At 35.0% G+C, this 24,704-nt stretch overlaps 1 protein-coding gene across 5 annotated transcripts in view; it reads right to left on the bottom strand.

Moving 5' to 3' along the window:
• The window catches only part of NBEA (neurobeachin), a 360,491-nt gene that overhangs the window by 236,256 nt on the left and 99,531 nt on the right, over positions 1-24,704 (bottom strand). For 3 of the 5 annotated variants that reach the window (XM_087721296.1, XM_087721298.1, XM_087721293.1), the window contains 3 exons: positions 21,848-22,016; positions 19,040-19,135; positions 1,645-2,083 (listed from right to left, as the gene is read on the bottom strand). In XM_087721296.1, coding sequence (XP_087577422.1) covers positions 1,645-2,083; positions 19,040-19,135; positions 21,848-22,016 — 704 coding nt within the window. The remainder of the gene's footprint in view (positions 1-1,644; positions 2,084-19,039; positions 19,136-21,847; positions 22,017-24,704) is intronic. The other 2 variants (XM_087721294.1, XM_087721299.1) reach the window with 2 other exon arrangements.

The following is a 24,704-nucleotide window of genomic DNA, read 5'->3' as shown; positions in this document are numbered from 1 at the left end:
TGCCAAACTGTTTCTGTTATTTCCTTACTGTTAGAAAACATTCAATTAGAATATGTCTTCTTGATCAGAATCTGTGACAACCACCTTAAAACTTTGTGTTTGTATGAGGACTCTGCGAGACCGCCTCCTGCCACATACCTCCCAACGGCCGATAAGATCTCACAGGTTGGGCCTTCTCCGGGTGCCGTCGACCGGACAATGCTGGCTGGCGGCCCCTCGGGGGAGGGCCTTCTCTGTAGCTGCTCTGACCCTGTGGAACAATCTACCCGCCAAGATCCGGACCCTTCCCACTCTCGGCCTTCCGAAAAGCCACTAAAACCTGGCTATTCCGGAAGGCCTGGGGCTGTTGACCTCATGAACGAGGTCCAGCCCCACCCAGACTGAGTGTATGGTGTGTTGCTTTTAAATCTGTTTTCTCTTTCCCTTTTTTAACTTTTATCTTTTTAGTCTTGTATGTTGTAAGCCGCCCGGAGTCCTACAGGATTGGGCGGCATATAAATTTATTAAATTACAATTAATTACAATTACAATTAGGACTCATTGAAGAGTATTTTCAAATGAGCTGATCAAGTCAACTGTGAAACCTATAGAATTGTCATCAATCCTACATTTAGTTACGAGTGATAATCAAAATATTATGAAAAACTTTGTCAAATTTTGCCAATAACATTAATATAATTTATTAAGGAAATTAAAACCTTTTAAAGAATACAGTATGATACAAAGGCATAATGTACTGTTCAGAAATCCATTCTAATTTTTTGTAATCACATTGTTTTCTTCTTTGAAGGTATGCTGTGGAGATTTAAATTCATCCACAGTAAATATGTATCCTTTACCAATTAATTTCAAACCTCATCCCTGCCTCTTGTTCTTTCCAACTGAAGATAGAAACACACTTCTCAAAAAATATTAAGTTAAAATCATGTTTGAGTATTTGTTCCCACTAGCATTTTTCTTCACCTGAATATGCAAATTTTGATATTTTTCCCTTCTACTTCAAACACGTTTCATGCAGCCTTTTTTACTGTTCTTAATATCCTCAGCTTTAGCATGGGGTTTAGGTTCTTCTAATACCATCTATACAATTATTTGGTATGTGTTTATAATCTTAATGGTGTCCCAACTCCCTTTACAATTCCCATATCTGCCTTCTTTTGCCTTTTATGCAGTCAAACTTTTTGTTTAGTTCATTATTTTCTTATTTCTTTTCATCACCAGAATGTAGAGAAATTCAAATTCTATGTACAGGACATAAACATTTGCAAACAAAAACACTCAATTAAAACTAACAAATATATAGCCAAGTAAACTACAACATAATATAACCTGTCCTTTGTGCTGACTATATGACCTATGATTGTTGTGACATCTATGAAAATAATTGTGTTCACATTACCAGTTGCTATTTTTAGCTGTAAACATTTCTAGTGACTTTTTCACCCAGACCTACGTTGATGTACCATTCCCTAGGAAGATGCATCAATAAAGCAGGATGAGAACTAAACTGGTTGGCAGAAATAATGTTATCTTAATGCACCAAACCATGGTTAAATGTCAGTATTATGTATGAAGGTTCAATTATCAAGAACAAGGTGGGTAGGCAGGCAGGCAGGCAGGCAGAGTATTGAATGTATTACATACCTGTCAAAAGAGTGAAACTGCATTGGAAGAATAGGCTGAGCTTCTCTTTTCAGTGCAGGATCAGGATAAGGAATCGGATCCGGCCCACATTCCGGAATTTCAACTGGTGCTGCTACCAGACTTTTCAATATTTCTTTTACATTAATACCTTTGCTTTGGCTAATACTTGATATTGAAGAGGCAGGCTTAAGAATTTCACTGGGACTTTCTGTTAAACTTTCTTGAGATTTCTTCACCTCAGATGACAAAGTAGATAGTAATTCACTCATAGCATCTGGACCAGGGCTTGTTTCTAAATCTGTCCCATTTAAAATACTGGGTATTTGTTCCTCTTCAATTCCAGAATCAGTGTGAGGAATAGAGCTTTCCAATGGAATATCTTCAATTGGTGTTGGAGTTTCTTTTTCTTTGATATTGTCTGGAAATACAGCAGGAGTTTCTATAAGAGAAAAAGTAGAGAAATATTCAAGTCTGTAAATTAGTAGTTATGCTCTCAAAAATTAATAGAAATGTCAACACAAAATGTAGATGGAAAACCCTCTAAAATGCATGAGAAACACTTAGAAATACATTGTTATTCTGGAATTTCACAGCAGCCATGACACAAACATTTACCAGTTCTATGCTGCAAGGCTTCAATGCGAAATCATAAAAATAATGCTTCAAAATGCTTGCTTGGTACTATCAAATTTACCAAAACTAAATAACGTAGCAGAAAATAACAAATTATTTTGTCGATATTTGTTTGTTTGCTTATATTCTGCTTTCCTCAAAATGTCCAAGGCCACACAAACAACGTTCTACCATCATTTCCTCCGCCCCCGTATAGTAATAGTGAAGTAGGTTGCTTGGCTGAGGATTGCTATAAACCTAAGTCTTCGGGTCCTAGTGAAGTACCTACTTAACATTCTGTTTCTATTCAATAAGTCACTTAGTAGCAAACATGTAAAAAATAACAAGACAGTTGACTTGCTAGTTTCCTATATTGCTTAATAGGACCTGCCCAAATACAAGATGTTTCACCACCAACTTTGACAATGACAGAGAAGGCAGCAGATGACCCAACCTGAATTTGAAAGACATAGGTGTGCTGCCTGTGTCAAATTTGACAAGAAATTTGCATCCATGTCTCAAGTTCTCTACATATTTTGGAATTTCTAGTTACTTCCTTAGGTACCTTTTTCAATATGGGAAATCGTCAAATTCTAGTTAAGGTACCCAGTTCATTCTGTATCATTCCAATATTCAGAAGAAAACTTTGAATGCAATACACCTATTAGCAGAAATCAGACAGAATACAGAATACAGATATTTCTTTTTGTAATTTAAAATGGAGAACATGCTTTAGTATAGCTACTAACAACACTTCAATTGCCATGGAGGTTGTATTAGACTTCTCGTAATCAATTTTAGATTTCTCGAGACAGTGCTGTTGTTGTTCCTATCTCTGAAATTAATTTTAAACAGGAAAATTATTATTTTTAATTAAAATTTTATATACCGATAATTGATTTGTTTTTGGGTTTCAAAAAGATTCTGGGCATTCATATTAAATTTAACAAAGAAATGCAAAATATACATTTAATTAATGCATATGAGCTGCAGGATGAAGAAAAATATTTCTTGAGCATAATATTACTACTGTTTATAAAAAAAATTCTGGCAAACATTTGCCTTATAAAAATGTCTTGGCATACTCTGATGTATTTAAATCATCCCATTTTATATTCAACTATTTTATATATTATTTTAATAATGTTTTGTTCATTTTAAAATTGAAGGGTAGGGTTAGAAGTGACCTTGAGGTCTTCTAGTTCAATCCCCTACCAAGAACAATCTGTCATTGAAAACATCAAGTGATAAAACACTTAGAACTCAAAGAGGCAGTCTGTTCCATGGCTCTCATTGTCAGAAAATTCTTAGTTTGCATATCTCTATGTAAAGTTTCCATTGGTATGTGTCATACCCACCAAGGTTATAAAAACTAAATCCACACCCTCTTCCTTTAGACATCCTTTAGAAATGGATGACATGCAGAAGATGATATCAAGGCTTCCCTTAGCCTTCTCTTATTTAGGCTAAACATTCAAAATTCTTATTTCCAATTTCTTATAGAAATAAGAGCACAGTAGATTACTGTATGACTTAAGCCAGAATTTAGGCTTCTATATACAATATTTATTTCTTTTCTCAAAAACAACTAAACCTTAAATTTCTTAAGGTTGTTTTTAATATCTATTTACAAATAGTTTTCATAAATCTTAGGAACTGTATCAAACTGTAAACTTTTTTTGTTAATTTCAACTTCTGAAAAACTATATAAAAACATGATTTTTATAAAAGATAGTTTTTCTCCTACTTACAGAATTGATAATAGTTTAAAATGTGGACATGGTTTTTAACCTGAATTTCTTTTGCTAATAACGTTTTCTTAATGATAGGATTTGTAGAATAAAACTCAATATCACACACGGCAGTTTTGACATTAATGGCTGTGTGTTGTGTTATTTTGAGGGGACAGCACATTTACACTGTTAAACAAGCTGTATACTCACTACATTGTAGCCAAGTGTCATTTCTTCAGTGTTGTCACATGAAAAGATATATTTAAATATTTACAAAATGTGAGGGGGTACACAAAATGTGTATTCACTTCTGTGATATACTGTATAAGCCCATCTGCATAATTTTGGAGTAAATTCTCAACTTATTCCCATTTATATACAGTACTTACCTGTAACTGGAATCATCTGCAAATTCACACATATAGGTTATCCTCTAGAACAGTGATAGCTAACCTTTTCTGGACCAAGTGCCCAAAGTGTATGCACGTGCCCAAATCCCCAAAATGCAATTTAAGTGCCCCCCTGCCCACACCACCCAGATGTTCCCCCGCATGCGCGGCAGAGACCCAAAGACCAGCTGGCCAGCGGGAGGCACGCACACATGCATGGCAGAGCTGAACTGGGATGATGGCTTGCGTGCCATCACAGAGGGCACTGCATGCCACCTCTGGCATGCATGCCATAGGTTCGCCATCACAGCTCTAGAAGTTATATGTTTCTTGACAAGAGACTCCTTTTTAATCCATTTTACTTATTATATTTACATGGCACCCATCTCACAAGACTATGACTCTGGGCAGCATACAAGAGTGAATTACAAAGAAAACCAAGTATATATAACAGTCATCATGAAAAAACTATTAAAAATCAGAGAGGACCCAAGCAATATCTTGGATACATGGAAAGATTACTTAATGAAGCTATCACATTTAAAAAGGGTGCTTCCGGGGGTCAGCTAGGAATAATCAACCCTGTTGCTGCTGCTCGACATACAGGCTAAAGAATTACAGGAGCCTTCGAGATTACTAAAGGGGAATTCAAAATATCCATACTCTTTTCCTGCTTGGTCTTTTTCTCATAGAAAGGACTTCTTCAATATCACCACAGCCTAGGTAGAAAAATCTCCTCTCTGATATGAGGTGTTAGCTTCAGCTTTGCCAATTGCACTATTTCAGCTTGAAAAACCTAAACTATATGCTATCTGGGAAATAAGATAAAAATGAAGATAACTTTATCACACTCACAAAAACAAAAGATGTACTTTATTATTCAGATTTGCTAGTGCCTAGCCAGACTTTGATTTCCTTTACTTGTTCATGAGCAAGAAATGTTCAGTGGAAACTTAACTGATATCCCTCAACTACGATAGAATAGGGTAGAACAGAAATCAGCTGCTATCCTTCTTTACTTTATATTTTCTACGTTGTGAGAAGCTGATAGCATGGTGCTTGGTTTACTGCTAAAGCTGTCTTCAGCAAGATGGCAAACACTGGAATGAGGGTTAGGGAATTGTTTGAGACTTGTACCAGCAGAATAACTGGATTCTACCTGGTGAGTGGTAGTTGTCTTTCAGACTCAGAGAAGGTGTCAATTGAAACATTAAAACAGAACCTCTTGAAGAGTGATAGGTGCACCACAATATGTTTCATAAACTGTACTGGTTGTCGACTTGCTTTTAGGAGCAGATCAATATGCTTGTTATTACGTACAAACCCTTGTGATTATTTGAACTATTTCCAATAGTTCCTGCTCACCCAGTAAGACTGAGCAGTGTGGGTATGTTCCAGGTCCCTTCAAACAATGTAATCTATCAAGACTTAGCAGGAGACATTCTCTATCAGAAATCCTGCCCTCAGGAAGAGCATCCTCCCAGAGATCCATATGGTTTTCATACTATTCCAAAAGCAAAACCTGGCTTTGCTCCAAGTCTGGAGTTAGGGTGGTTGTTGAGCTTCTGACCTTTTTTTTCCTTATTGCATTGAGGGTTTTTTCCCTCCAGTTTACATCTGTTTTTCTTCTTACTTTTATTGTTTTATTGCTTCTTACTTTTAAAAGGTAAGTTGCACAGTTGCCTGTGAGCCAGGTAGCCTTCAAATAAATAAATAAATTCTTTTTTTTAAGAGCTCTTCCTCACAGTCCCAACTGCTCAAGTTCAATACTATCAATTGTTCAGTCTTCTGTTGCAACTTTACTCTTTCCTGTCACCCAATACTATTGCATTTCCCTTCTCTTTTCTCTGTCCCTACGTGCTCTGGTAAAATTTTGTCCAGTTGCTTGAAATCTAACATTGGCTGCCAATGTTTCTTTTATCTGAAGTAATTGAGTATAAAACAGTTAACAGTGCTAAAATTTATTATCTTCTTCTCCCCATTTTTTTAATTTTTTTTTATTCTTTCTCTGTTCTGTTCCAGTTTCCTATTCCCTCTTTTATCTACGCCCTATGAAGTTGGCTTCCCTTTGATTTTCTGACAGGAGGACAAAGTGAAAAGGTTTGCTGTCTAGTGATCATAAAGTAAAACAGATACTGTACAATCACTAAAAGCATGGCCACTGTTTCCACTCCCCACTCACAAGCAGTTTGAACCTTAAAATGTTGACAACATGGACCAAAAGTTATTTCCCTTCTTTGAGCAGCCACAGGTACTGCAGTGACACTAATCCCTTCACTTCCATTCTGTGCAAAGGTAAAATAAAATCTCGAAAAGATAAATAAAATAAATTGCTTCCACCACCACTGCTTCTATCAACATCCCTTTTTGTTTTATGCATTTATGTTATCATATGGAACAAAAACAGCAACAAAAAGCATTTATCTGAGATCAAGACACATTATTGCTCCTGAAAGATTTGCTTTCATGGACTATAGCATTAAAAAAAAGGAGGGGATTGGGTTCATAAAAATTTTAAATACATTAGAGGTGAGCCAAATGAACACAGCTGGTGCTAAGGAATCAAGAGATCCAGATTTGTTTCATACTGGCAAATAACCTTCATGTGAAAAATTCAAAAAAAAAAATCCAATGGGATATCATTTAAATGGTGAGTAGATGGACTTAATTTCCCATTCACCCACTTTCCCAATACACCAGCTAACCAGGGAAGTGCAGTCAGGGGAGGCAGGGGCAGCAGAGCCTCACCACTGTCATCATGAAAAGGAAAAAAAATGTAAAAGGAAAAAGGCAAGAGCTGAGGTCAGGCTGAGCTAGTTGCTGCCAGAGTCATCATGAATGACTCTGCTTAGTGCTTAACTGTTTAAAAAAGCCTCTAAAAAAGCGCCCTCTACAGGAGGCGGCAGGAGAATGACGTGCCTCATCTAGTCTGACTTTTTATGATCACTCGAGCAGAGTTAAGCAAGGGTTAAAAGCCGAACAATTCCTGATGTAAATGAGGCATGTCGTTCTCTTGCCTCCTCCTGTAGAGGGTGCTTTTTTAGAGGCTTTTTTAAACAGCTAAGCAGAGTCATCCATGGTGACTCTGGCAGCAACTAGCCCAGCCTGACCTCAGCTCTTGCCTTTTTCCTTTTACATTTTTTTTTCCGTTTCATGATGACAGGCGAGAGCAGAGTTGAAATCCTCTCTGAAACAGCTGGAAAAGGTACGTGTGGGTCGGAGGGAGGGGGTGGAATTCAAACTTCATCCTCCTGGTGCAACTTTGTGTGTGTGTGTGTGTATGTGTATGTGTGTGTGTGTGTGTATGTGTTTGAGAGAGGGGGGAGGAAGGGAGAGAGGGAGGAAGGAGGGAAAGGGAGAAGAAAAAGAAAAAGAAAGAAGAAAACTTATTTAGCAAAGGAGAAAAACAAATGCTGTCGCTTTAAATCGGAACTAAGCATGCCTGGCTGTGGAATTCTGGGAGTTGAAGTCCACAAGTCTAAAAAAATTGCTGCCTCACCAGCCATAAATCTCATTGCACGTCACTGCAGCTAACATATCCTGGTATTCCACAGTGACAAATCAGAAAACTACTAATAGTTTAGAACTAGAAGACTCTTTTGAATGTTTGTCTATATGCATGCTCATCTGCATAAGTGCAGTTCTAAATTTTTACTTTTCAAGAAATCAAGAACTCCGGGCACACATAAATGCAGAATTCAAGAAATGGACATCAATTAATGTTAAATTCATTCATTCATTCATTCATTCATTCATTCATTCATTCATTCATTCATTCATTCATGTCTTTAGAATCCTAGCATTAAATACCAATTTCATCTGCTTCCTAAAAGTATATCTTTATCATAAACATTAATACTGTTAACTTTCAGTTCTTATCAGTTCACTTTGACGTTATTTAAAATTCTTCTTCTTGTGCCATATCCGTCATCAGAAGTTGGTAATCAGATTGGCAATACTATTTTTGTCAACAGCTGCATAAAAAAGTGCTGCTGAGTTTGTCCAAACCAGTCCTTTAGGTTTTGAAACCACGATGTTCTTATCCTGCCTGGACCTCGTTTGCCTTCAATCTTTCCCCGGAAGATTAAGTGAAGGATGCTGCATTTTTCTGGATTGTCGTATCACATGTCCAAAATATTCTAACTTTCACTTTTTAATGACTTTGATGATTTCCCTTTGCTTTTCCAGGTGGCTTATCATCTCCTCATATGTGATTTTGTCAACCCAGCTTATACTTAACAGCCATCTGTAAATCCACATTTCAAGTGCTTCTAGTCTTTTCAAGCGGTTTTCTGTCAGAGACCAACTCTTTATTCCGTAGAGTAGGATAGAAAAGATGTAACATCTGACAAGCCTGATTTTCAGTCTTAGGCTTATGTCATGACTGCAGAAGTCCTTTTTCATTTTGAAGAATGCTGTTCAAGCTTTCTCTATCCTTGTCTTTACTTCACTGATCACGTCCCAGATTTCATGTAAATTAAAACCGTGGTACGTGACCCTTTCAACTTTTTCTAGTGGTATTCCTTCCAAATTTATCATTGGTAAGTTAATGTTAAGCTTCAGATTTTTCAGATATTTCTGAACCTCTGTTGATGAGGAGCTGAAGATCTTCATGTTTACTGGCAAGAACTGTGTCATCAGCATACCTTAAATTGTGGATCTGAACACCGTTTACTTTGAAGCCAGCATCAATGTTTTCCAGTTCTTTGTTGAAAATTGACTCAGAGTAAATATTAAACAACAGTGGAGACAAAATACAGCCCTGTCTGACTTCTCTTCATATTTCTGCATCATCTGAGTACTTTTGGCCTAGTCTCACATTTGCTACCTGATGCCAATATAGATTCTTTAAAATTCAGATTTCTTTGTCATCTAGTCCCACTTGTTTCAGGATTTGTAATAGTTTGCTGTCTCTTATTTTATCAAATGTTTTTTTCCAAAATTGATGAAGCTCATGTAAACACTGTGATTGACATCTCTACAGGGCTGTACAAGAACTTGAATGCTGAATAGGGCATCTCGTGTACCAAGATTTTTTCTGAAACCAAGTTGTGTGTTATTTAGACATTCCTCAATTTTGTGGTATATTCTTATGTGAATTATTCTCAGGAATATTTTCAGGGCATGACTCATTAAGCTTATTGTTCTATATTCGGTATACTTCTTTGCATTTATTTTCTGGGGGATTGTCACAAAGGTTGACTTTACCCAACCATTTGGTATCTTTCCTGTTTCATATATGCTATTGAAGAGCTGCAGTAAACTTTTCCCGTTGTCTTCCAGCAATTTTAAAATTTCTACTATATAAAATAGCTAAAAATAATGTTTAATATTTTAATCTTGCCTGTTGGGCCGCAGATATCCTTTTACCTACTATTTTTCATAGAAATATTTTTTCTTAGAAACTGTTAATTTAGTGAATGAATGAATGAAATATAATATAAATAAAGAGCATATATAAAAACAACATTTATGGCTCTCTTCAAAGGAAGTAAACTTTAGGCCTTAGCTTAAAGCAAAGTCTCTTGATAGTTCCTAATACTCTGTTATTCAAGTACTTATAGGTGTGACCTGTTTAGCTATCTGAGATCAGCAAAAGTCAGTTAATTGCTTAACTGTAACATAATCAATGTATTCAGATAATACAAGACAACTTTCTAGTTTTCCTATAGGAAACTAACGCAACTAAGTAATAATGCATCTGTAGCAAAATAAAACATTTATTTTATCTTAGAGAGATTTGAAATATTTAATTTATTTTTAGTAAATACATTTGGCAGATCGAATCTCACCAGGCTCAAGGTTGACTCAGCCTTCCATCCTTCCGAGGTGGATAAAATGAGGTCCCAGATTGTTGAGGGCAATATGCTGACTCTATAAACCACTTAGAGAGGGCTGTAAAAGCACCGTGAAGCGGTATATAAGTCTAAGTGCTATTGCTATTGTCATTATGTACTTTGCATTATAAAAATCCAAAAATGAAAGCTACAATTTCCACTACTTGGTAATTTCAAATTTTATATATTTGTTATTTAAAATGTATCTACAGTTTACTTCCTAATTTTTTATGAAAGTTATATAAGATTCTCACAAAATAAAGACTTTGCAATTTATGATAAACACCTTAACAAAACAAACTGCATTTATCAATTGTGTCTCAAACACAAATCTCTCAAATACAAACATAAAAGAATATGGAAAAAACAAGGAGGAAATGAGACAAAACAAAGAGATAGCTATGCTGGGAAGAGTAAGAAACTGAAGGAACAAAACAAAATGGAGATGATGTGAGGAAAAGAGATAATAGGACAGGGAAGTGAATGAAGGTCATACCATCATTTAGCATTCTAGTGCTAAGAACCTATGTCTGGAGTTCTTGGTTTCTTGAGAAGTAAACTTAGAACTGCAGCTATAAACATACACTATTTATCTATTTATTTATTCTGTCTTATCACAAAAATTGGAAGGTCATGCAAGAACGGTCACTAATACAACCAAAAGGTATGCTGCATGTAAAGGGGCAGCATGAAGCAAGTGTCCATGGTTTCAATAATTACCTTAGTTATTATTGAGAAACATTTAATCATGCAAAAACAACATGCTGAGACAAATATCTGAAAATCAGGAACTATATATTTCTGTAGATCAGATACAGAGAATGCCCAAGCAATGAACAGGAGAGTAGCCATTGTTTTATAAACCATTCATCAACCCAGGCTATTTACAAAATCAATTATTTTATAGGAAGCATTTCACTTCTACCATGTTGCAATTTCTCCCTTCATAAAACCTTAAAATAGACAAATATATTTTAAAAATTACATGTACAAATAAAATAGAGTAGAATAACAGAGTTGGAAGGGACCTTGTTGGTCTTCTAGTCTAATCCCCTGCTTAGGTAGGAAATCCTACACCACTTCAGACAAATGGTTATCCAACATCTTCATAAAAACCTCCAGTTTTGGAGCATTCACAACTTCTGGAGGCAAGCTGTTCCACTGATTAATTGTTCTAACTGTCAGGAAATTTCTCCTTAGTTCTAAGTTGCTTCGCTCCTTGATTAGTTTCCACCCATTGCTTCTTGTCCTACCCTCAGATGCTTTGGAAAATAGTTTGACTCTCTCTTCTTTGTGGCAACCCCTGAGATATTGGAACACTGCTATCATGTCTCCCTTAGTCATTTTCATTAAACTAGACATACAGTTCCTGCAACCGTTCTTCATATGTTTCAGCCTCCAGTCCCCTAATCATGATGCTCTTCTCTGCACTCTTCTAGAGTCTCCACATCTTTTTTACATCGTGGCAACCAAAACTGAATGCAGTACTCCAAGTGGGGCATTACCAAGGCATTATAAAGCGGTATTAACACTTCATGTGATCTTGATTCTTTCCCTCTGTTTATGCAGCCTAGAACTGTGTTGGCTTTTTTGGCAGCTGCTGCACACTGCTGGATCATATTTAAATGGTAGTCCACTAGGACTCCAAGATCCCTCTCACAGTTACTACTATTGAGCAAGGTACCACCTATACTGTACCTGTGCATTTTGTTTTTCTTGCCTAAATGTAGAACCTTGCTTTTTTCACCATTGAATTTCATTTTGTTAGATAGCACCCAATGTTCAAGATTGTCAATATCTTCTGTATCTTAAGCCTATCTTCTGGAGTGTTGGCTATTCCTGCCAGTTTGGTGTCATCTGCAAATTTGATGAGTTCTCCATCTATCCCCTCATCCAAGTCATTGATGAAGATGTTGAAGAGTACTGGGCCTAAAACAGAGCCCTGAGGTACTCCACTGTATACTTCTCTCCATGTAGATGCAGTTCCATTGAGGATTACACATTGAGTGTGATTGGTCAGCGAGTTATGAATCCATCTGGTGGTGATGCTGTCTAACTCACATTTTTCTACTTTATCTAGTAGTAGGTTATGATCTACTTTATCAAATGCCTTACTGAAGTTCAAGTAAATTATGTCGACAGTATTCCTCTGGCCCACTAATTTTGTCACTTTGTCAAAGAATGCAATAAGATTAGTCTGGCATGATCTGTATGGCTGTAAAGTAATCTCAGCTGAAGTCAATATAAATAAATTGCTCTGGATAGACATTTCAAAACATAGTTTCTAGAAAAGAGCTAATAATGATCATATTTCCTCACATAGCAATGGAAGTTTAGTTGCCATGTAAATGTTACATAATTGAAAATTTGGAAAATATGTAAATGTGCAAAAAAGCATATCACACTGAAAAATAAAGCATGTGTGACTTTGACAAGCTCCAAATGAAGGAAATATATATAGCTCAGGTTTGAACTGTAGAATCCTTGATGCTCACTAAGCTTGGTTATTTGCTGCAGACAATGCATCTAAGTGTGATGTTTGTTCCCTGTGTATATACAGTGCTGGTGGGATGTAGTTTTCTCCTTGGTTGTTCCTTGATTATTATTTTCTGCTTGATTGTTTGGTTAATCTCTGTTTATCTGAATAGAAGCTGCTGGAGAAGATGTGCTCTGGTCTTTTTGTTTCCTTCTTAGACAATAAAAAAGGTTATTGTATCTCTTGAATTATGTGTAATATGGCTTATCTCTATGTGTCCCTTGATGGCTGATTTCTGCAAGGTTCCAGGAAATCCTAGAATTTTTGGATTTCTCTTGGTATATTATGCTGATAGTTTCTAGGCTGAAACTATGATTAAGTATGTCCATGTGTCTTGAAATTAAGGAGTTTCTATTGTGTCTTCTCACTGCCAGCTGGTGTTCATGGATGCACTCCGCCGGTCTGTCCAAAATAGTGGCTGTTACAGCCCTTCAAACAGTGATGGCTAACCTTTTTGTCCTCGTGTGCCGAAAGCACATGCACACGTGCCCACACCAATAATATAATGTTTGTGTGCCTCCCCACCAGCCTGTGCACACGATCCCCCATATCCCATTTTGGGCCTAGCAGGTTTCCCTGAAGCCTCATGGGACCAAAAATGAGGCAGGGGGCCACACTCCCCCATACCCCTCCCTTGTGCATGCCTACGCTGTTACAGGAATTATGTCGGCCTTGTATGCAGCTTTATTCCTCTCTAGCATTCATCTCCATTGTTCAGTGATGCATTTCCTCCCTCTCTAGGATTTACCTCTATCTGCTCTGTGAGGCATTTCTTGTTTCTGTTGCATGTATATCTATGGCTTGTATAGTGTTTTGCAGAGATCCAAAAATCAGCTGGCCAGCAGCACATGCTTGATAGAGCTCAGCTGTGGTTTGTGTGCCAGCAGAGAGGCCATCGTGTGCCCCCTGATATAGTAGTTGAGTGGTTACACACTTTTTGATAAAGTTGTGTCAGTATCTATGTTGCATAACAAGTCTGTCTTCTTTTTCTGGTGCTCAAGAGTATTGCAGTATGAATTAGGCAAGCTCATCAGGAACTGATAAATGCAGTAGACTTAGACTTACAGGCTCAGATAAACAAGTATATTTTGTATTCATTTGTTTAACTAGTTACTCTTGATCTAGTTTTAGCACCTTTGTGGAAAACAGATCGTGTTTTAGATTATATTTATGCATAAATAAATAAAATTCAAAATGATTCACAAAGTTTTAAGCGCCACTGTATTTCTTAGAAGTAGCCTTATCTATTATAAGCAAAGCGAAAAATATATATTTAGAATAAACTCAATGTAGCTAAAATTAATAAAACATTTTCTAAAATAGAGAGAAAGCTCAGGTGAATCAGTCATATAATGAAGTATATAAGGTTACATTGTTTGTTAGCGTATTTATTATATTCTCCTTTTCACTCAGAAGCTGAAGAGTGCTCCTCTTTCCATTTTCCAATACTGTACTGGGAAGTAAAACAAAAATCAAAATCCTGAAAAATTGTTTCAGTATTGGCAAGAAAAATGCCTTGAGATATATGTGTAAGTCACCAAACATCTTGACACAGTTCTCTGAATCTGACAAATGCATATAATCATGCCATACAGATACATTCAATACTGTTCTGAAAAAAATATATTCCGAAACAATAACAAAGGATATCATTATACCACAGTTTCGTGAATCACAATCTAGCTCATTGGATGCACTGAAAACACATTTGATGAAACAGACAGTGATCCACATTAGGCTGTATCTATTTTAATCTTGAAGGTTTTGCAAATTCTACAGTGTAACTGAAGGCTCAGTTAATTCCTCCTTTCCAGAAGAAATATTATCATTAAATAGATACAATAAATGTTTAAAGAGAGAAAAAGAAGAAAGCAGGGCTTATTAGTAATGAGAATAAACTAGAGAGAGGGGGGGGGGTCAAATGAAGAGTCTGTAATGACCACTTAAAACAGTTTCAAAACACCAGGTTGAAAGCAAAGTTGTTATGATGATTATAGACAATGTAACAACTCACACAACATGAAAGGCGCTCTCAACTCAAATGTTTATGTGCTGAACAGAAGCAGCATAATGGGAAATGAGAGGAGAGAGGGAGGGAGTGTTCTGAAAAGCCTTAAACTGACACTGCAAAAGTAGCAGGGTTCCGCATCAGATTGCAAGATACATAATTCTACTTGCAGAAGTGAAAAAATGTGAACAGATGAATTCTCAAATGAATAAATATAAAACAGATGGTTACGAATTATAGAAATTAAAATACTTTGGATAATAGTTGAACAAGTCACAAATCCTTGTTTAGAAATTAATGGAAAGTTATACTTTTGAAAATGTAGCATGATTTAGATTTGGGAAAAGAAATAATATTGAAGCCAAAATGATTTGGATGCCTCAGACCTAAGAAACTATGGTTTCTCCAGCCCTAATTAAATCTTGCCTCCCTTCTCAATTTTAAATAACTCATCAGAAATTAGGTGCTTCATTAAAGTTCACTATAACACATAATTATAGGATTGCCTGCATCCACTGAATTTTTTTCTGTAGTTTTAAATCCAGCCTCTTGTAGATCACCGTGCAAAAATTACTTTCTAAAGTTACAGATGATTACTGCTTAACTATTACCAGCCTGGAATTGTCTCAGCTATAAAGTTATAAGGAGTTAACAAGGGAAAATGCACCCTTTTGAGTTATTGCTGCTTCCTGGAGAACACACAGAATGTAGCGTACATATTTTAGAGGTGGTGAAACACCACAAATCATGATCACACTTTTTTTCTTCCAAACCAAAGAATATTATCCATCAACCTTCCCTAATTTCAACTGGGTTCGTTTTTGTTAGTTAAACGTATTTAGTCATAGCTGTCAATTATTCATTCATATTGCTGAACAATTTGTAAATGAAGTATAGAATTTATAAACTTATATTAGTTAATTCACATCAATTTGTGGGAGATTAGTTTCTTCAATACTTCTGCTAATTGCTAAAAGCAGAAATGAACTGTAAGGAGAATCATACACACACAAAAATCTGCCAATAAGGCCACCTATCCATTCTGTAAGTATCTATTGGGGGAAAAAAGATATGAACAATAATTGTCTCTCATATTCTTCCAAATACTGTAGTAAATTTGGAAGACATTCACAGACTAACATTTAAGTCATCCTTAAAGATCAGCAGGGACATATCTTCTGTATTATTTTCAGGCAAAGATTACCCATGCTGCAGAGATTTCTATTCCAGAATTAGGGAGGAAGTCACACTGACACTACTGAGAGTATATAAATTATCCAAAACCACTGAGTAATCACACTGCTAAATTACTGCATGGAAGATGACAATAGCTACCAATTACTGTTGCAAATAGTCTATCTGCTGCCAATCACTGGTATAAATTATGTTGATGTTATTTTTGTCTTAATAATTGGTTAATAAAATGGCTAATTAATTTTTTATGAAATGGATTGTATTGCTTATTATTACCAGAGTATTTCTTATTGCCATCTATGACATTTAATAATAGAAATCCTTTTCAGTATTCTACTATAATAGTACAAGGTAGCTGTCGGTTAACAAGGACAATTTCCATCACTAAACAACACAGTTGTAAAGTGCGATGTTTCATGACTGAACCACTTAGCAACAGCAGTTCTGCCACTTCCAGTTGCTATAATTAAGCAAATTATTTGGTGTAAGAGAAGGAAAGGCAGAAGCTGGGGACGGAATGAAGAGAAGAATCAGCCTGGAGTTGTTATGTTCCAACACGAGAAGTCCAGCACCTCTTGAATTCCATTAACTCTTATCTAGCATCAATTAGTGCTGATAGTTAACTAGATTCTTCTGCATGGGCCAGGGATGTCAAACTTGCAACCTGCGGCCCGGATGTATCACATACTGGCGTGTCTATCCCCATTTTAGTGAAGGGGAAAAAGTCATGATACATTACATGACGTGATGCCATGACTTTGACACTCCTGGCATAGCCAAAGCAATAACCCAGCTTAACTGAAACTTAACACATGGTCCTGATTCTTTACACCTGACACATTGGTGTTGTTAAGCACAATATCATGTGATTGCTATTTTTGATCTCTTGCTGGTTTCCCCATGAACTTTTCTTTGTGGAAGTCAGCAATGAAAGTTGCAAATTACAATCTTGTGGCTCCAAGATACTGCAATTTTCTAATTGTGAGTCAATTGCCAAGTGTCCAGATCATGATCATGTGATTACAGGGATGCTACAATAGCTGGAACTTTGGGGACCACTGAATCAGTGTCATCATAACTTCAAATGGTTGTTGAACAAGGGTCATTAAGAAGGATCACATGTAGCAATAATAATATAGAATTAAAGAAAAAGAAACATTGCTTTTTTTGAAGAATGAATAATTTCTTGCAGATTTCTTGAAGAATAATTTCTTGCATTCTAGCTGCAGTTTTGATAGCACTGATCAACACAAATCAATAAATTTTTCAGGGTCACTATCACCTCAGGTAACTGCTTTCATGGAGAGACAATGGGCCCAGACCAGTATGCTGCAAGTTCATTTTATTTATATTTTGTTTTCTAAAAATGCCTCTTAAATATATGTAGGACCAGAAAGATACCCAGAGGCACGATACTGGGAATACTGATCCTAATGCAGAAAAGCTTCTTCTCATTCCTCAATTGTTCATATTTATCCCAATAAATACTAGTTATAGTTTAATCTCTAATTTATAATTATGTGATTATAACCTGAAGTTATCTGGAAAAACTAAAATATCCTCGTCTAATAATCTCACTGTCCATTTAGAACAAATATTTATATATTTTTTTTAAAAATGAATTGGGTTAAAAACTAGCAGTGTTATGACTATCAGCTAGTCTTTCAATCTTCATTTTTCTTATCCACAGTACCTCCTATTTCTACAAATGTGGATCAAAATTATTTTTTCAAGCAAGGCAACAGAGACAAGGCAACTGAAACTTAGCATTCTGCTAGCTGGATAAAAATGAAAGGAAAACAAAACATAACACATTGGGAAAACGTTCTGCTACATACATTTTAGGGACTGAGGAGAGCATCAAGAATTTGGAAATAAATGGAAGACACTAAGGCTAGGGAGGATCCGAAGGGTAGGTGCTAAGAATGGCTAGGGAAAACAGAAATAGGCAACATAAATGAGCACTAGTAAGGAATTTGGGAAAGCCAATGAAAAATTGGTGATACAACCTTGAGGTAGGCTGAATATGTATATGTGTAATTTTGGGGATAATGGAGAGGATGGATGTATATACTTTGGAGAGATTAGTTTTGGGGCATTGGTAATAAGAGATCACATTTCTTTATGTACTGAGTATAATTGTTTAGTATTGGAAATGTGAAGCATGTGCATATTTTATAATTCTTACATATTTGAGGAAAATATAGCTTTTATCTGAAATAGTTTTCAGCTAGAAAATTGTGCCTTGGTTTTGTAAACTCACTAGACGGCCTTCTTATATATTTGGTATTTTGCTCAGAGCAGTAAATATTCTCACTACACTAAGCCAAAGGCATTTGTCTTCTGATGTAATATTCCTTTGTTTCTTTAACAGCCTTTGTATGACTTTAACTTTAGCATTTGGGGTGTCTTGATGAGATTTTTAATATATATCTAAACTATCCAATTCTTATTAAAGTACAGATAATATTAGACAGTGCATAGAAAAAAAGGATAAGAATTTGTATAATTATTTATAATGTTTGCAAAATCCTGAACTGTATATCAGTTGGGAGTGAAATGTCACGCTATATGGAAGAAAAAAAAATGTGCATCATTTTTGCTACAATAGAGTAAAACAGAGGGGAACAAGTGACTGCTCATAAAACTAATATATTTTTTTTGTTCTCAGTGGTATCTCCAATCATATTGTCTGCCTACTGAAAGTAAAAATAATTGGAAGCTATATAGAAAAAGACAAGTTTCTAAATCAAAAGAAATAAAGAATTTAGAAAATGCAACAAACTATTTCTGGAATATAGATCTGTATAACTTCCTTATACAGCAGTATTCTTTTAAAGTGTTGAAATATATTTCTTTACAGTATTAAATTTTAATATTGTTAAAATTTTAAAATTGTAACCCTCCTATAATACTGTTAATAAACAAGATGGAGAATGTTCGTAGTATCATTGCCAGAAAACTCTGGTTTATATGTAACCCCCAAAAATCATCTTCTTGATTAAGACTTTGTATTATAATTAAGTTATTGAAATATATAATATGAAATAAATATGGCAAAGAATAGGAGGTTATGTTAAAATTACCTTTATAAAATGAGTGGGTAAAGCTCTGTTCAGGTATTAACTTGGCAAGGAATCCATGGTTCAAACTTGGGTGTGGGATAGATGGTATAACCACAACTGTGAAGAAAATCATGGAGTCAATTGTGAGCCAGCTACTTATTGCCGGTAGTTTGGTCCACTGAGGATCCATGACAGAAGTGTTATTGAAACATGCAAACAAGGCACTAATAATTTATCGGGGAGAAATCTAGAAAAATAAAATACTTGCAAATAATACAACATAGAGAGAAAAAACATTTATGGAAAGACAGGTATACATAAATAAGACAGAAACAGTTGGAATACGCTTACGTATGAAACAACATACAAAAAAAAAATACATTATCTGTAACATAGCCACAAATGATAGCTGAATTCTAAGACAAATCTCCTGAAAAATAACCAATATAATTTTATTATTTTCAAAAAATTAATGCAGGAATAGTTAATTACTTAATCATGATTTGAATGAAGGAAATATAGCATGTGGTCTAATGTATAAATAATGGAAAGTAGTAATTTTATTATAAAATAAAAATAGTTCACAATGCAATAGAAACAATATGATGTTTAGTAACTAAAATATGCTGAAAATAAATAAGTGCAAAATTGTATGTATGTATGTATATTGATTTGGTTCTGAATTTTAAACAACCTTATTTAAGGATTAGATTTACATGGCACAGCAATACACATTTTTAAAAGATCATTCTCACACAAATGTGTTTTTTTTTAAATCCTATCAAAATTTTCAAGAATTTTTAAGTCCAAAACATCTATTTTAATTAGGTAAATATAATATTAATATTAATATTATCTTATTTTAGTATCAGACTTTTCATGAATCAATGTTGTCATGTAATATGATCATCAATGTCTCAATAAGGTATTTATAAAACCCCAAGATCTAAGTTTAAAAAACATATATACTGCTATAGATTTGATTTTCAAATCTTTGCCTTAATGATAGTGAAATCTTGAAAGATTCAGTAGCCTTAAACAAACCACTTTTCAGAGGTATATGAAATGAAGTCATTGTGTTTAATTGCGTTATTCTACAGTAGTTACTTTAAAAATGTCTTTTGCTACCAATCATATTACTACATACTTGGAAAGAAGACACATGAATAAACGTATATACGATTATATTGTAAGAGATATATAGCTAATTTCATTATATACAGTAAGTAGTTTTAACAAAAAGATTAAACATTTCCAGAACTGGACTCAGATAAGATTTCTTTTTAAACTAGGTTTACATTTAAGTAAATGGAAACTTGATCCAAATTAATAGTAGAATGCTCACTGTATTTCATTTCATTAGAATATACTTATTGCACCATTTGCAAATAGTCAATCCTGAAAAATACATGTGCAAGAGAGCTATTTACAAAAATATTAAAAGTCTATAAAGAAGGACAAAGATGAGAAGGATCAAGGGATGCCAAAATAAAATGAAAGATTTGCCATCAATTTTGGCCCTCTTTCCAATGCTTACAATATAAATAAAATATTCCAATGAGAGAATCTTTAAAAAGTCTCATCCAAAACATTTCTGCTTCTGAAGAAAGAGGTTTCACAGGCAAGAATTCACACACATATTAAGATATTGTCTTCCCAAAGGAATGTACATCAGAGAAAAGAAAGTTTTATGACTTTGCAGTATGACCCAGGGTAAAAGCTGGTTTCAATCCCACTCTCTTGAAACAAACAGCACCTAAATCATGTTAAATCAACTAGTCAATTAGACTAGTAAAAGTAAGTTTCTAGAAATACACTATTATACTAGAATTCCCAAACAAGTATCTTATTAGCAGTTAGACCATGTAGTTAGACATATTTTCTAGTAACAAAATTTCTGCTAGCTTTGCAGTTCTCCTATAAGTAAATTTAATTCTGATTTTGTTAAGAGCTAACAGATGCCTTCATGCCATATACTGTATTTAAAATTTACCTAAATGTTCCAAATGTTGATAAAAACTTCAGTTCTGCCTAAACATAATATTTTTCCTCTTTTGTGGATAATTGCATTTTTATTTCTGCAAAATGTATTTTTATTTCCTTTCACTTATTAAATGATAATTTCTAATGATTCCTGCCCTGGCAACATGGAGTGATGGAAGTCACCAGCCAAATTGCAAATACTACCTTTCAAAGAGTGGGAGTCTTTACAAACTAGATGCTTATAAGTAAAAATAGACCAGAATACTTTTATTTTATTAATATGTCTGTTCTCATAACGCATATGTATCATAATGTGTCAATAGTGTTATTGTTAATATTCAAATGACATCATATTCAAGTAAAATTATTTGCTCTGGTTTGCCATGACAGGGATTCTTTCTTCTTAGAGAGGTTGATAAGTGAAGAAAGTAAAAATTAAATCTGTGATTTTGTGTAAGCAAAATATAGGTTTTATTTATTTTTTATTTATTTGTATTATTATGGTGTAAAAATATCATCAGCTAAAGTGTCACAAATAGTAAAATTACATAACATGATTTGAATTCAAGTCACATGATGAACATAAAAAATGATTTTATGGGGGGGGGGGGAATGGAAAAGTAATTAGCTTGTGTCCTGCAATTAATTATATGCTTTGGAAGAAAGTCTCGTTCTGCTGCCAATAAAACTTTTTAGTCAGTCCCTAAGATCATCCTGTGTTAAAACAAGAGTGGAAAAACAAGAAATATTTTCAAAGGTTAATAGGCATTCTTTATTCTTCAGTTTCTACATTCAAACATCAAGTGTCCCAACAGTTCCTCAGCATTAACTGAAAAACAGCAGTACCTGTACTTGTTGGTGAATTTATTTCTTGCCTGATATTTCTACCTGCCTGGCTTCCAGACCTTGCAGTTTCTCGTTGTGGTTCAAGAATATCCCGATATTTGGAGACCATTAAAACAGAAATGAAGTAAACCACAGCCAAAGCTAAAAATTGTGCCTGTTTGCTATCATCCTGTTGAAGAAAAGGAAAACATACAAACACACAAAATAAAATACTATGAAAATACATAACAAAGTTATTATCTCCTCTCTTAATCAATGCTATGGAGCAAATTACTAAAATTAAAAACAAACAATCTACTATATAACAGTTATTTAAACATTCCCTTGACTGGCATTTAAATATATGAACATTTCTTTCACTTTCCCAATATGAATGTATAGCCTGTCAGGGAAGGGTATGACTTAGTCTTCATAAATTATTACCTTAGAGGAAGTTGAGACAGTTACATATGAAAACTACCACAAAGTTGTAAATAAAATCAAATACATCAAATATATCATGTACTTAACTAGAGATTCTCAAACCAGTTTGTGATTTCTCTCAGAGAGGAAGTGGGACAAGGCTGAGCAACTTAGAAGCAGGCCATAAAATATTTTTAATAGTTAATCATGCTGGTGCAGAGAAAACAGGAATCATGCTACATAGTTTGGCCTTTTCTCACTACTTTGCCTGTCTATCCAATGGGGCAATAAGGTTTCATTGCATTTGCATTTTGCCTGTACATGTTTGTAAAGACAAAATAGGAAGGCTGTGAAAATTCATGCTGGGCAGTGTGTAACTACTGCAATAGAACCATGTTCGTGTATTACTATCATCCTTCTCGCCTACTCTTATTGGTATGTTATGACTATCACTTGTTGGTTGTATCGTATGATTTATGGCTGTATCTTATTATTTATAATTTATCACAGAGACAAATTCCTTGTGTGTCTTATCACATCTGGCCAATACAGAATATTCTATAGGAAAATAAAGTGAGGTTTAAATAATAATATATATACATCTGGGAAACTTGACCCAAATAGCACTGTGTTATAGAGCAATGCAGAAAAAAGACTAATTCTAAGCTCTTTAAAACTACCACTGAGATAAATAGCAATAGCACTTAGATTTATATACCACTTTACAGTGCTTTACAGCTCTAAGCGGTTTACAAAGTCAGCATATTACCCCTAACAATTTGGGTACTCATTTTACCCACCTCAGAAGGATGGAAGGCTGAGCCAACTTTGAGCCTGGTGACATTAGAAATTGCCAAGTTGCAGGCAACCGGCAGTCAGCAGAAGTAGCCTGCAGTACTGCACTCTAACCACTGCACCACCGAGGCTCATGCTAATTATAGTGTGAGAAAGCAGAGAAATGTAGATGATCCTTCTCAAGAATCATGAGAAATGATGTTAATTCAAATCCTTTTTTTGTAAACTTGGAGTACATTTTTTTTTTGAATACTAGGAAAGAAATTTGTCAGTACTTCGGGCTATATATTAGCTGAGAGATTGTGATTGGCCCAACGTCCCTAAGTTGATTTAGAGTTTATGAACTTCCACTTTCTAAGATACCAAATTGGTTCTTAGTTATATGAATACACAGGTCAATTTCCAATCTAAATAATCTTAAAATAGGAACGATCCAAACCAGATTCTGTTTAAGGATGAATCATATATACATTCTTAGGTGGTTGACTAATTAAAATTCAACTGCCCCCCCCCACACACACACACTGCAAATCTTACTCCCTACTTTGCCATCTTGTGTCCATGATTTTATCTGCTATGTTTTTACAATGAATAAAAAGGTAATTTTAATGTTTTTCAGTGCTTTAATGTTCTATGCAGCCTAGAATCTTTGGATACAAGATGGGTAACAAATACATTTAATAAATAAATAAAATAAATAAATAAATTTCTTCAATGCATTTAAACATTACATATGTCAATTCATGTTAGTCTCGCTTTCACTGAACATCTGGAGAATCTATCTATCTATCTATCTATCTATCTATCTACCTACCTACCTACCTACCTACCTACCTACCTACCTACCTACCTACCTACCTACCTACCTATCTATCTATCTACTGTATTTTTCGGTGTATAAGACGCACCTTCCCCCCCAAAAGAGGGTGAAAATTTGGCTCCATCTTATACACCGAATGTAGCCCCACTCTTTGAGATTTTGTAGCCCCACTCTTTGGCCTCTGCCTCCCAGCAATTTACCTCCTTGGAGCAAAAAGAGAAAATGGGGTTTGCGGAGGTAGCAATAGGATATGGCAACCCCTGCAACCTGAAACAGCTGATCATTGGGATTCCCGTTATTAAACTGAAATTGAAAATGAAACTTGCTCTTTGCTGCAACAAAGCAAATTGCTGGGAGGCAGAGGCAGATTTTTTTCTTCTTCTAATCAGACTAAACTGAAACAGGCTATTTGCTGCAAGGAGCTAAGTCAATAACTATAAATGCCTATAGACTTATTTTTTAAAGACTGCTTTATTATTGTTCTAGACAACTTAACCAAATTAAGAAGCTTTTTAAAATAAATGCTTGATCTGAACAGGCCCAGTGCTATTGTATCTTTTTTTAAATAGCAGAGAATAATGTATATTCCAGAAAGCCGCATCAATTTTAACAGCATTTGTACAAGAATAGTCTGAAATGTAACACCACAAACAGTGTATATCTTCTGTACTGTTTGCTGTTTGGTGCAAGGAGGCAAATTGCTGGGAGGCAGAGGGCAGGTTTTTTTTCTCTTGTTTTCCTCCCCAAAAGCTATCTATCTATCTATCTATCTATCTATCTATCTATCTATCTATCTATCTATCTATCTATCTCTATCCATCCATCCATCCATCCCTCTAA

The sequence above is a fragment of the Thamnophis sirtalis genome, unplaced genomic scaffold (genome assembly GCF_051295495.1).
Source record: "Thamnophis sirtalis isolate CommonGarterSnake01/CBP01778 unplaced genomic scaffold, rThaSir2_p1.2 scaffold_8, whole genome shotgun sequence".
Classification (NCBI taxonomy): Eukaryota; Metazoa; Chordata; class Lepidosauria; order Squamata; family Natricidae; genus Thamnophis; species Thamnophis sirtalis.
This window is presented reverse-complemented; position numbering and strand designations above follow the sequence as displayed.